This window comes from Tauraco erythrolophus, chromosome 10 (genome assembly GCF_009769465.1).
Source record: "Tauraco erythrolophus isolate bTauEry1 chromosome 10, bTauEry1.pri, whole genome shotgun sequence".
In the NCBI taxonomy this organism is placed as follows: Eukaryota; Metazoa; Chordata; class Aves; order Musophagiformes; family Musophagidae; genus Tauraco; species Tauraco erythrolophus.
This window is the reverse complement of record NC_141474.1, coordinates 15527133-15541785: the sequence shown is the minus strand read 5'-3', so window position 1 is coordinate 15541785 and position 14653 is coordinate 15527133. Positions and strand designations below refer to the sequence as shown.

Sequence of the window (14653 nt, the reverse complement as noted above, 5' to 3'; positions counted from 1 at the left end):
ATACAGTCAAAATAGCAGTCATGAATTCACACAGGCATCCCCTCCCAAATCGCCATTTAGGAACTAGATAACTAAAGTGACAGACTGGATGGAAAGGAAATGCTTTTTTGAAATGGATGCAGAGAGGCAGACTTTCAAGCTTTTCAGACTGCACGTTCATCACTCAAATGTTTTTATAACACTTCACACTATGTAGACAAAATACGTCAGTGATAAACAACAGAGAAATAAGTCCTATGGAAAAATGTAATCACTAAGTTTCACCTCCATCTGCTTTACCCTACTAAGTAAGTTCAAAATCCAGCAGCAGGCACAAAAGCTCACCCACAGACCAGGCACTGAAGGTCAAAAACCAAGCTATGACAAATTGCTAACAAAATGGCTGCAGTCTATCAAATGAACGATTATGACTTTGTTGTGAAGAGAGAGAGAAGAGTTCTGGAGCATGAGGCATTAATTAACCCCGCTCTGTACCACCCAGAATGGCAGCGCTGAAAGACCACGCTCACTCTTTCTGGGTGCTCTTTTATAAATGTTGATTATGAAAGGCACACTCATGCTACAGTTGCCAAAGGATTTCTTGTTGCCCCTGCTTGAATGGGTAAGTTTAGAGGTTTCAGAATATCTTTTATGCTAATGTAAATGGCATGTGAGTTGTTTACAGCTTAGTAATACATTTTTAGTAAAAGAGAAAGCATAGATATATTTGTGCTTATAGAGCTTTGTGGGTTTACAATGAGCCTTCTGGTTTTCAATTTACAAATGGAAATTTTTGAAATGGACATTTCAAAATGCCAGGAGTGCTCAGCATTTGAAAGAAGGCTCAGTAAAGGCAGCGAAAAACTGCTGGAGAGTCTGGATTAGAGTTTTGGTCTGGGATTGGGAAAGATGCCTTTGGCATATATTTAATATTTTAAATGAGAGCACAACTATTCAGAAATAGTAAGTAATAATTAGCATTATATTCTAGATGGGTATCCTATGTAATGATGGGTATGATAAATAAATAAAACTATAGTCAATTGGTTCTAGAATTCAACTACTTTAAACTCAACTGCAAGGTCTTGTCTTGAACAATCTTAAAAAAAGGTACCATTTCAGTGATACGCTTCTGGGTTTCTCATGAATGCACACATACTGTATAAAACAACAAGGTATTTTATAGCTTATATGTATAAATAATCAGCAACTTGGAAGAAATACAACATAGTAACAGAAAAAAATGCATTAATTATACCAAGCAGTCAAACAGGAAAGAGACAAAATGATTAATGAAAGAACAGATATATGGATACGACATATCCTGACCAATATATGGGTTATATAGTGACTGACTTACACTGGATAGTTCCAAATGTGGCAATCAAAAACAGAGCTGTGGCATAAAAATAAAAGGGAGCTATTTCATTAAAACTTGTCCGCTGAATTGAATGAAGGGCAAACAAGGTCTTGCCTGTGTAAGAATTAGACCCACCTTCTTAATAACAGCTAGGGTAGGTGTTCTTAAACATCAACCATCAGAGTACCCAAGTGCAATCAGCCTGAATGAGATCCCAAGAAATCAATAAAGTTCTTGCCAGGCCCCTTCAAACTATTACAGAGCCCCAACGTGCTGCAGAGCAGCAGATTACAGGCTGGTTGTAATTGTTCCCTGGAACAACCCAAACACAGTTCCTGGGCCTTAACGAATTCAGTACAGCATGAATAAGTGAGCAAAGTGCAGAAATCTCTTTTCTCAACTCCTACATGTAGAAACAGTGTGCCCAACAGCTCTGTTCAGTTACTGGGGGCAGCTGCCCTGTGTCAATGTATAACTAATGGGCAATGGGACAGAAAGACATTTTTAATCCATTTTTCCATAAAAACTCAGGGAGTACTCTTCTGACTGCTGAGACATTCATGTGGTTGGATCAAAACCACACAAGATTACAAAAAAATCTTCAAGCATTTTTCAAAGCAATAAAAATAAAGTAGGTGGGAAAGCACATAATCATGTTCCTTAAGTATGATCTTAATCTTTAAGCAAAAAGACATTTCAATTGCGTATTATTAGATGCTGTTAGCTCCAAGTGGCTCATATTGAGTCACTATCTGAACACTTTGTTAGGATGCAGTGGCTTCCAAGGATAGCCTCTAGTGTGCAGCTGAGATGCTGGAAAGGACCATAGGCTAGCTTGTGTAAATCAGACAGGAAAAGTCTACAAGTCCTGCACATGCTCCTGGCAACCCAAATTTCTCCCAGCAGTACTTTTAAACTTCATACATCCAAGTTTTAAAATTCCTTGTTACCTTCAATGTCAGCAAGCCAGCATGAAACCTCTATCGTTTCAAAACAGCTTTCCTTCCAATCAGGATAATTTTTCTCCTGCTTTTCCTGAACATTTCTTTTTTTTTTTTTTCCAATTCAACTCATCAATCTTGGTTGAGTTCTCACTCTACATCATAAAATCCTCCTCTCTCAATTGATTCCAAGCTTCAAATATTTGTAGACCACTGAGATCTCCACCTCTTATGTTTACACACATCATTTAGGCAGGACATATGGACACTTAAGAGTTTTAGCTTCTTTAGCCTCTCCCCATAAATCACTCCTTCTAGATTTCTTGTACATCTGTACATGTCACTACACTTAAGGCTGTGCTTAAGGGCCAAATCTGTTCCTAAGAGAATTAAGAGATGCTGTAGTCAAAATTCCTCTCAAAACTAGCACAAGAATAACACAATTCTTAGAAAACGGGCTGAAAATGAATACTTAGTCTGCTGGCTATGACCAATACTGCAGACTTTGTTTTTGCACTTTCCTTGCACGGAGCACTGTGGCCCACAGAGCACCTTGCTATCCAAGTAAATATCTTTCTTAGATGAGAAGTTTTAAGGGACAAAGATTCTTTCAGAAGCTAAAAGCCCAAGTCTGTACATGTACATGAGTAAGTACATCCATGACTAGTACCATAAACAAAACAGGAACACATAAACAGCTAATAATAATAACAGCTACCTGTAGATACAGAAGAGAGATTTCTGATGGCACAGATGTTTCTAAGCCATCTAGATGTCTGTAGGATATAGCCTGCAATTCCGTAAGACTACGTCTCATATAATATCAAGCATTTTACCAGTGCTTAATGAATAAAAAGATGGTTAGAAGTACTGCTTAGAATACACAATATTGTTAATAAATGATTTCTCTCACTAGAGGTAGATTCTAGAGGAAGAATTTCATATCATCAGGTTCTCAGACTAGTAACTAAAGCTTACATTTGAAAGGCACAACCTTGCTTTCACGGATGCAATTTGCATCAAAATCTGCACTTACAAAATCAGGGAGAAGAGTTTTGCATGCAGAAATTAATTGCTGATACATTTTCTAGTTCTTGAACTGTAGACAATTAGCTATCAATCACTGCTGACCAGGGCTTTACTCAGTGAGACACAAAGAATAAGCCTCTGCCAACTATATCAATCCCGTGAATACTGCAGTGTCCTAAACATCCCCAAACTCCAAGAGATTCACTTGACAAAGAAAAATTTCTTTGCAGTAAAGCTGGTACAGAACTTAAGGATGGAGAGAGCAAGGAGAGAGGGAGAGGGAGAGAGAGACTGATTTGCTATCAATGAATATGAAAAAGCTGATCTCTGCCATTGAGGAAAATTCTTGCAGCAGCAAGTGCTGACTGATTGCGATGAGGAATGCTTTATCACCAAGATCCAGACACCCTTTCATATGGTGATTATTATCCTGTCATGACCCTCTGGTCATCAAGCCACAGTGTCTTTTGTCACAAAACAACTATCCAATACGGAATAATCTAGGAATAAGCCTGTAGCATAATATCTTCTACTTGCTTATACACACAGCGGAGGAGGAAAATCTTCTCATATGAGTTATTTACCTGCTCTAATCCACTTTGGAAAATAGCAGTATTTCCTTAATTTGTGAAGCATGCAACATATTTTTCACAATCTCAACTACCTGAATAGCTCAGCCCAGAGCTGAAAGCACATCTAAAAGCTCTCTCAGGTAGTAACAAATAGTCCAACACAACCATCAAATCCACGGCAGCACAGAAATTGTCAAATATACCCATTTAAAACTTGATAAGGACAAGCAAAGGCTGAGTTGCGTGCCAGCTTGCTCTATGTTTAATTCATATTGTCATCTGTAAGGCTGAGGTCTGGCCTAATTACCTGAAGCTATTCTTGGCACAACAGCTCTGACAAACGGAGGTAATGCAGTACAAGCCCCGACAAACAGCACATACCGCCTAGCAACATTAGCACTGTTTTAGTTCCTATACCATAAAACAATGCTAAGTTCTTCAAAACAGAGATCATTTACATTAACACCACCATTGCCCATATTAACATTATCCAATTACAGAATTCCACAGAAATCATTTAACCTTCCATGCGTTATTTCTCTGGATTTTCTAATTCAGCTGCTTGAGAAAGGTGCTACCGTTCTGCAGTCACAGACAGCATGCACTGCGCTGAAAACATCCGGGGGAGAAGGGCTGGGAACCCTGCTCTGGGAACAGACGTGAGAAGCCATGTCTGGCCATGCAGGCCAGTTCCTTTTATGTCTTTTCTGTCCTTATTGCTTATGTAGATCACCTAACACAAATGCTGTTTGAATGGGTTTATCCAACCAGCAAGCTAACCCTAAGTAACAAATACAACAATACATACACATCTGTACAGAATAAAAATTAATGGTGTTAGAGAAGGATGATGCACAGAGACATTATGTGTGACACTGGGGAGGAAGTGGGGGTAAGTGTGCATGGTTAATATGAAAAGATGTCAAAAAAAATGAAGCATAATAATAGTGCAATTTATCCTTGCTAAACGTACTGCGCTGTGCTATAATTAAATATGAAAACCTAAATTTATCTCTATGTTCGGCTGTCATTAACTTAACAGGGAGTGCACATGTTCTAATCTAATGGCTGATTTTTTTCTCCATGTGCAGCATATTAAAATGTATATTAGCCTCAAGGTGCATAAACACAAAATAATAGACCAAAGGTTTTGGCCTGTGGAGAAAAAAATCCATGCTCAAAGGCCGTCAAGTAGCTGGTGATGCAGGGGAGACACTCACTAGCCTCATTAAGCCAAAGCTCTCTTTTGCTTGTCTTTTGTTCTGCATGACAGCAGCCTCTTTGTTGTATAATAATTCATTCCAAGTTCGTTCCAAGCTACCGAACTGGTGAACTGTGGCCATTTTAATGAGCAGTATTGGTGGTATGCATAATCTGGGAGCCACGTGGACCAGGCAATCACAGAGCGCTGCAGCCAGCAAAATGAGATACTGTCGAAATCACAAATTTGTCAAGTTGTTTTGGACAGGGTATTATAATAAGCACTAAAATATGCATCTTATTACTCTGCATCTGCAGTCAAAGATCACTGTAATGAATGCATGCTGCAGGGTATGACCAGGCCGTTTCCCTAAGTAAAACAAACTGCAGAGTACAAAAAAAGAATTATGTATTTTTGGCAGTGTCTGGATTTTTTTTTTTTAAATCCTTCTGCATCAGGAGTTGGATTTTCCTGGCTTGATGTCCGTTGCCAGCAGTGAATGCACTAAAACCGCCACAGCCAAGGAGTTAACGTGAATACATTGTTTCTTAATAGCCACATTTACTGGCTGTGAATATGAAACTTTAAACTCGGTGCTCGAAGCAAATTTAGCATACAGTACATTTAAAACCCACAAAGATTAAACTACTTCAAATCCACTTTAATAATCCTAGTTCCTTTTGTTTTATTCCATTTCTACTGCAAATGGTTTCACCGTTAGGGAAGATACATTTTATGTAACAACCTGCGGTCTCCGTGAGAAACAGCGACTGTAGATAATCACAACATAAACTTCCATAACAGACCAGTTACTAAAAAAAAATAATGTTAGAGAGGTCCTTTTTCCTACAATCGGTCAGGCCAGGGATTGCTCGTAATGCTTTGGCTTGCAAATGCTGGGGGGTTCACCAATGGCAGCAAACCCGGTAAGCGTTGACTTGTGCAGTGGGGTGCAGAGGGCTTTTCCACTGGCGCTCCCCGAAACGCGACGGGTGATGCTCCACAGAGGGACCATGGGGCTCCCACCTGAAGCCATGTCTGTGGAGACCTTTTGTCATGTCAGGGGGAGAAGGTGAAAGACTGAGAGGGGGAAGCAGGAGGAAAGGACTTACTACTTCATCTACCTGAAGATGCTGGTTCAGACATATTTTCGCAGAGCCTTATTTTCGGTCAACCCAACAAGCATATGTGGCAGCCGTCCCCGAGTGCGCTGATGCACAATTCCCCTAATATCCTAAACTAAGAGACTTCTTGATCATACTGCCTACACTTAAGACACTTTGCCTGGCTGAAAGCTGCATATCAGGTGCAAGCCTTAGCAAAAGGGAAAAAGGATCAAACAGTCTAAAATTAGGTTTTTTCCCCCCCTCTGACTCTTCTCAGAACTGGTGATGGCAATATGGGAAAAGGGTTTCTTTATCGCTAATTTTTTGTTGAAATCTCTATACCATCATATGATGAGATAGTCTGTATTTCTGGACATGGCCACAAACACCATTTGTTTGTCATCTTTACTCTTTGCCTTCCTGAACAACAAGATGCACTTCCAAATCGAAGGGTAAAACCCTCTGGTCAGTGAAGACAGTCAGAGGTCTTCAAGAATCTGAAGGGAGTCAAACTCGGTGCATGCATTGCAATAGTGTCCTTGAATGGCTGGCAGTTCACATGTTATTTCTTTATTTCATAGAGAGAGCTAATTTACTATTTCCATGAAATCTTGATGGTATAGCAAGGTTTTTTTTTTCTGCCATACAAAAGGCTATTTAGATTTGACTGCAATCAAGTCAGAATTTAGCAGGTTTGTACTGCTCAGAAGACTCAGCTTTTAGTACTCATAGATACCTGAAGGAAGTGCATATTTTAGTCTTAATGGGAATTCCATGCATTCAGAGAACAAAATCAGCACCTTGCTAAATTAAGGGGATGAGAATTTTCACTGAAGTTCATACACTCTGCATGTTCAGGATCATTCTCTCTCATCTCTCTGCTGAAGAAAACCACCTTCTACAAGTGCTTTTTTATCAGATATTGTTTTAACATTTTCAGTACAGCACGACCTTAACAGCTGAGGAGGATCCACTATGAAAACCAGCTTGTTTTGGGTTTTGAATATTTCTGGAATCAAGATGCTTAAATTACTTCTTTTTCTTCTTTTAAATTTTTAACCTTTAGACATGATCAAACAAAGGTCAGTTTTTGCAAAACTTCTGATGCTGAAAGCAAGGTATGAAACATCCACATATATTTATCTCTTTCTATAATCCACACCTACCAATTGAATACACTGCCATATTTTAATGTTTAGCTACCTGGCATGAATAGATGTTAATGTTGACTATGATTTATGTTAAGTTACATACGTTAAGTATGATTTTTTAGCTGCCATTAGGTGGAAGTTTATACAGAAAAACACTATATCACTTCTGTGACCACCAGCTGACACCAGTACGTTTCTGGGACATAATCACTTCAGCTCTCTGGAGAAGATCAGTGAGCAACTAATAAGAGAATCCTGCAATAAACAGACAAGGCGAGACAGTGACTACACACAGGAGACCAAATTGCACCTCTGATGAATACTGTACCTTATCCAGATACCTGGTGAGAACAGAGTTATCTTTACCACTCCTGGTCATGTATCTTCCTGAGAAACTCGGGAACATTATTTTAAAACATAATTCTGTTAATTTTGGATTATAAGGATACTACCTGTGCTCTCCATCTCTCTTATGCAGCCACCCTAATAACTTTGGGCTGTAAGAGCATGCTCTACATCTTAACTGCCTGCCTGATTGCATCATGCACTTGATCTCAGCTCTAAATTCATGCTGAGGTAAGTGTGCTTTTACAAAAGTTCTTCCTCGAGGGAGTCGCTGAGAAGCAGTGTGGTGTCATCATTACCTTGCCATTCTCTCATCTCAGTGTCGAGATTTGCAAGCTGAGATTACAGCTGAGACAAGCTGACAAGTTTTATTCCATGCATTTAATGGAAAGGTGATTCAGAGGTGATATTAATGACAGTCATCTGTGTCAAGGCTTCAAATGTCAGGTCCTCCCATAGAAAAAAAACCCCACAACTAAATAAGCCATCAGAAAAGCAATGAGGAAGGAAGCCAGAGGCTTTGTCCACCTTTGCGAGTTTGATGCAGCATCTGTGCTAGGACTGTCTTTGGAGTGGTTATGGATAAGACTACAACCACAGGAAAGAATAAATAAAATTGGTGGAGCTATGCAAAACAGTATCACCCGGTGACTGGAAGCCATGACTGAGGTTAGCATTTCTAAGCCAGAATCTCACTGCTATTACAGGCAGTGTAGTACCACAGGTCACATCTTGGACAATGGCAAGCATTGACTCCAGCAGCAACTGCTGTTAGCAAAAGGGAAAAAGCTAGTGCTATCAAAAAGACTATCAGAAAATACCTACTAGCTAGCTAAAGATGACAAATTTAGGGTTTATATACCAAAAAATACATTCTGCAATAATGAAAAACATAAAACAGCACTCAAGTTTCCAAAATATTTCCCAGTGCTATGATGCTTCTCATCTGTTAAGAGCTATAAACTATAAATGAAAGTATTAGTTTCATTAATGCAGAAGCATGAACAGGTACTAATGAACACAATGCCCTTTTTCAGCCAAAAGTTTATATGTTTGCTATTAAACTGCTTACATCACACTATTTAGGCACAGTATTGTTAGTATTCTTTCTGTTTAGAAAGGAAATTATTGTGATAAATGTAACAACTGACAGTGGTAACTGTTCAGTTAGTCATTTATCTGGTGACTGCATGGCAAGACAGCTTCAGTTTGATGTCAGGTGTACCATTTAGAAGAAAGTATTTATCTTTTAGTTTACTGTGGTCATCAAATACTACAATATTTCATGACAAAAGTCTACTGTGTCACTCTCCTGTGGCAACACTCTGCACTCAGCATTTTCAGGACAGAAAATGAATTATCAAAAGAACAGTGCACCACTACATAAAGATATGGACATTAGAATTCAATATTGCACTGTGAATCAAAACAGATACTATTATGAACATACTTAGCTGGGAATATGACTGGTCCTAACTCTAAGATATTCGAAACTGAGAGAGGCTCAATGAATTTGTATACAATCAGAAGGCAAGTGGTTTTGATGCTGTCGAAAATAATTCTTGTCCTCAGTTCCTTCTCATTAAATTGTCAATTGTCTGAACTTCTTATCCCCATGATTCTACATGAAAATTAATAGGAATTTTGTAACAACGTGGAGGGTGATTCCTTTATATTTTTACATTTACTGCACCAAAAATACAACACATCAAAATTAGCATCTTCACTTTTTTTTTTTTGAATGCAAAAGTTCAGCAGCATTTGCTGTTGGAGTCTTACTGAAGAAACAGCATTTCATCTTACAGTAATATCAAGACAAACTTGGATAGCTCCTTCTAAGTTTTTAAAATCATAATGCAGGATTTTGGCTGTCACATTCGACTCCATGTATAACATATACATTCCTACACATTACTTTCATCGATGAGAACATGTACATCACACGAACTGGCTATTTTCTCTTCTCCAAATAGAGAGTAAAGACATGCTTTTTAGTGAATTTATTTTAGAAAGAGAATCAGAAGTGTGTGTTATGACTTGCTGCCAAGCAAGTTAGATATTTGTGTTTGAATCTAGATGAAACTACAGTACTTAACTAAATTTACTAGGCACAAGTACATGAAATCCAATATTGATAATAATTTATGAAGGCAAGAATACCGATTCCTATAATACTGCAAACTTAGTTTATGATAACATAATTAGTTACACTAATAACACTGCTTAGGCACAGTCTTGCTAATTATGATATTATAAATATTAATGATATCAAGCCTTTGTATTTGATTGCCCCTAGTAGGATCATTTATCATGGTATTTCCTTTTATCCGTGTTGTATTATTTTTCTTCCTTTCCCTTGAATGTTCATTCCTGGACAAACAGCCATCCTGAGTTTATGTCTAAAATATATCACAACTTTATCAATGATGTAGCCTGCTTAACTTTATATGTTATTATTTAGTAGCAATGATCCAAAGATATAATTCAGTGCTAAGGGCAATCAAATACACAATCAGTTATATTCTGTGTGCCTTGTTCCTTTTAATGTTTAACAGACAGCCAGACAAGATTACATAGGGCTTTGTTTTTCTTTTTTTTTTGTGTGACCTGTTTCAAGTTCAGATTCTTTTGAATTATTAAACGCTTCCTTAAAGTATATTTTCACGCTACCTTTTTAAAGTTAATTATTGATGTAGTGATAAGCAGAAAAGACTAAGAATTTTTTTTCTTATTCAAAAGGACATGAGAAACATTTTTGACAATGGTTGTCTGGTTAGTAAAATACAAAGGCAAAACAAAGATAGAACTCTGCAGCTTAAAGAAGAATTACAACAAATCTCTGTTACATGAGTTGGAAATGCTATGTATGTTTCTACAGGTGTTAAAGGAAGGAAGTTTAGATATAACCCTTTGAGCCTGGTTTAACTGCTTAACATAAGTAGATGAAAATGAAACTGCTTATATCTTGTTTTATTTTAAGCAGCGTATTATCCAGAGCTTTAGGAATAGGATTGTCTTTTCTCCTGGAAGGTAATGTTATAATTTTCAGAGCTCCACAGAGAACAACAACAATATAGGAGTCTCTAATCTCCTGCTAAATCCAACTCCAGTCATCAGCAACGATAAGCAGAGATTTGGAGGCGTTTGACACTCCAAATCCTATTGTTTTGTAATTCTTTACTTTTTACACTATTTTCAACAGTGTTATATCAGATTTTGGAAGGATCATCAATAGGCATGATGTGTAACTGAAATCAGTCTTCAAAGTGATCCCCTCTAGTAACCAGAAACAAAAGCTCAGCTTCCCTGCTGTGCAGGTATTTTGCTTAGAGCAGTAGGCAGCAGGGCAACAGTAGGAAGCCAGTTACACCTCCCTGCTTCTCAGCAAGGATCAGCCAGTGCCCTGGTGGAAGGGTGAGCAGTACTGGGGAAGCTGCAACCCGCTGCATCTAGCAAAAATCTCCAAAGACACTTTTGTAGCAGGGAACTACTAGAGCAGAGAGGAAACAGTCCAGAGGTTAGGATTTCAGAGAGACTATAGTTTACATTCCTATTCCACCACAGACTTTCCAGGTTTAAAGAATCTTGTGGAATCTTTTAAATTATTTGGTGTCACTGTTCCTCAGTGGAACTTCCCTGCCTTGCAGAGGGTTTAGGAGTCAGTACACATTAAAGATCATGAGATGCTCAGGTATGATGATCAAAGGGCCACCCCTACCTGATCTACTGTTCCAGCTAACAGCTGGTTTGTGACAAGCTGTCTCAGCTGCTCAGGTCCAGTGCTAGGGAGCTTTCATGTCTCCTGAATGTTGCACCGTGTCTGGAACATCCAGGAACTTCTGGCACAATATTAGTATCAATCTCAATCAAGTTGAGTTTCATACAAACAAGCAGTTCCAGAACTTGTTCCAATGTGTTTGTAATTTTACATCCTACACTTTTTTCAAAGACATGATGTTATGAATCAAGTGGAGAGACTGTATTTATAGTAAAAATGTTATCCCATATCAAGAAATTTCAAGTTTGTTTTCTTAAGCTGCCTTCAGATATTTGTTAATACTCATAAGGAAAAAGGCTTGGTGACTAATTGTGACAGCAGCAGTGGTTTGCCAAGGTAGAGTAGCAGAAACTGCATACAATGATTATGGAATTGCATTCAAAGCCAAGACATAGTGTCATTATACAGGAATGGCAATGAAACAACATACCTTTCCCATCAGATCAGGAATTCTAGGTACTGGTTTTCCTTTCTGATGGCGCACAGTTGCAGGACTCTGTCCATTCCAGTCTCCAAGTTCCTCAATGCTTTTCAGGTAAAGAAGCGCTTGCAGTCCAGTGCAGTAGTCATCAATAACAGTGAAATCTTGATTTTGGATCGCACTGCACACCTATGAAATGTAAGTCCGTTATCAGAAGCATCGTGGCAGAGGAGCATATGGAATTGGCAAGCTCTTTGGACTTACTGATTATCAGATGACCCTTCCTGCAAATTCACTGGCAAAGAACTAGAAGAATTTAGTATATTAATTGGCTGCTTAATCCTATGTCATGATACCATCACTGCAGTTCAGGACAAAAAGGACTCAATAACACTAGTTATGCCGAAGTTTCCTAACAGCAGCCTTTAGACCAGACCTGAAAGCTGTTCAGAAGTCAGCCCAGCCCCAAATGTGCTCCCTTGCAGCTTTTTCTTATATTTAAACAGAATTTCCTGTGTTCCAGTTTGTGCCCGCTGCCTCTTGTCCTTTCACTGGTTACCCCTGAGAAGACTCTGGCTCCAATGAAAGTGTCTCAGCAAACAGCACCCATTAAGCTGACCCGTTAGCATGGATGAGCATTGCCAGGCACAGAACAGAATGGTCCCTTTCTGCTAATTACCATTCAGTGGTACTAGGAGGCCAGGGCACTTTATTTTAGATACTTTAGAAACACAGAGAGCAATATAGCTTTATAAACATATAAAGCAATGATCCCTGACTTGCAGAGCCTAACATGTAAACATAAAACTACTGACAGCAGAGAATAGTCTATCCATTTACGTGGATTCTTCTGGACCACTTTGTGGATAACAACTCAGATTTAACCTACAGAGATCCCCCAACCAAAATGATAAGTGAAGAAAAAATCCCTGACTCTTCTCTGAACACCTTCTCATGAGCTAAACTCTAATCATCCATCAGTGACGAGGTACAGAGTTGTTAAGTACCATTAATTGTCAGTCCCTGGAAATGCTCTGAAATTCCAGATGTGTCAGTGTTTTCAGCCTCTGATTCAGCTTTTATTCTAAAAGCTAAAAAGAATGCTCCTGTTAGTACCTACGCTTACGTACACACATAATGAACACAAAATGAAATAGCCACCCATTTTAGAACATAAATGTGTGCACGTGTGCAAACACATCCACACTCCTTGGACATGAAAACACACCTTGGATCATAATTGACATCGACATTTAAAAAATACAGGAAATATATAATTGTTTTTCACATTTCGGAAATGATAATACAACTTGCAATTCTGAAGGCAGGTACACATCACATTGTAAAATACCATATGTAGAAGGAAAAATAAGAGCAAACTATAAAATAAGCAAAAGAACACTTTCTATGCAGCGCATTTACATTATACAGAATCTGTTTCTCTGGAGAAACAGTGTGGACATTAATTAGGTCTGTTACACCTTCCATAGACTTCGAGATTTTTTTTTTTTTCCCAGAGTAATTATGAAAAGCATCCTAATAATTTCCTGTACAGCTCATTTAACTGCAAAATTCAACTGATGTTATTTAAACCTTTTTGTTCACCAAGGCATTCTCTATTTTTTTTAGTGCATAACACTTTTACTATCTATTCTTAAAAATACTAAAACTGTAAAAAATACAGTTAAAAGCCATGTCATGTCACTTGAAACAAGTTCAAGCACCGTTGTCAAAATCCTGAAATATTTTGACAGAACGTATACACGAGATACACTGGAGGATACCTGTAATAACCTTATAAATAAAGAGGCTTTTACTGCTTTCCATCTTGTGGTGCAGTGTTATGAACTGCAATAATATAAAAATGTGCAGAAGATGATATCACACTAAAAGCTAACATTTGATCCTGCGAGTCTATGTGCAGTGCTCTGTTTGCCTTTCCTGGAAAGCCAAGCAGATTCCAGAACCGAAGGCAAAATGCAATATTTTAAGAAAAATGTAAATCTCTCCACTAAAGAAAAATGTTATCTGAAATGGAAGGACGTAGAATTAGCAAGTGGTTTCAGATGATCCTCCTCTTCTGTAGAAGCCTTATGACTACGGTGCCCAACAGTGCAGATAATTAACCAAAGACATGCCTTTTACTGATTTCACTGTGATAAAAGCAAGTGCTTATGTTTAAAGGCCTTTTCTAGAACAAGAGAGATCAAACATTAACACATACAAAACCAAAAGAAATAGTTTTACCATGTTTTTGGCAAATTCTAAAACATTCTAAACTTCGAAATTTATGTTGCACGTATCAGATGGTGAGACTTATGTTTTAGGCTTAACAGTATCTACCATGAATCAATGTTGAAGCTTTTGCTGCATTTTAAAAGGTAGTGAACAAAGTCAAGATAAAAGGTTTCCCTGACTCATCAGCTATGACAGTTTCTACACCACAGAGAAAGGTTTTTAGCATCATACCTGGCTGCCTCTGAATCACCAGTTTAAATGACACTGTGCCCTCTTTTCAGCACAGGAGAAGTGGAAGGGCAATAGACCAGGTGAGACTCAAACTCATGCATTTGGAAAAATTGAAGAACAACTGAACCGACCCGTCTCCACACATCATTAATGCCCCTGCTTTGCTCCTGCTGCTTGCGCTGAGCAACAGGCATGCTTCTCCTCCCTCGCAAAGCTAAATGTTGAGCCCCATCTTCTGCTGGTATCTTATGTTATGGCTGTGAAGAGAAGGAAAAGCAGTCCAGTTATGGCCATATTTAAA

The 14653-nt window shown here is 38.4% G+C and overlaps 1 protein-coding gene across 1 annotated transcript in view; it reads right to left on the bottom strand.

The window, feature by feature from the left end:
* DPYD (dihydropyrimidine dehydrogenase) overlaps positions 1–14653 on the bottom strand; it is a 367211-nt gene that overhangs the window by 39672 nt on the left and 312886 nt on the right. Inside the window, 1 exon segment of the mRNA XM_086617732.1 lies at positions 11893–12072. Within this exon segment, the coding sequence (XP_086473858.1) occupies positions 11893–12072 (180 nt within the window).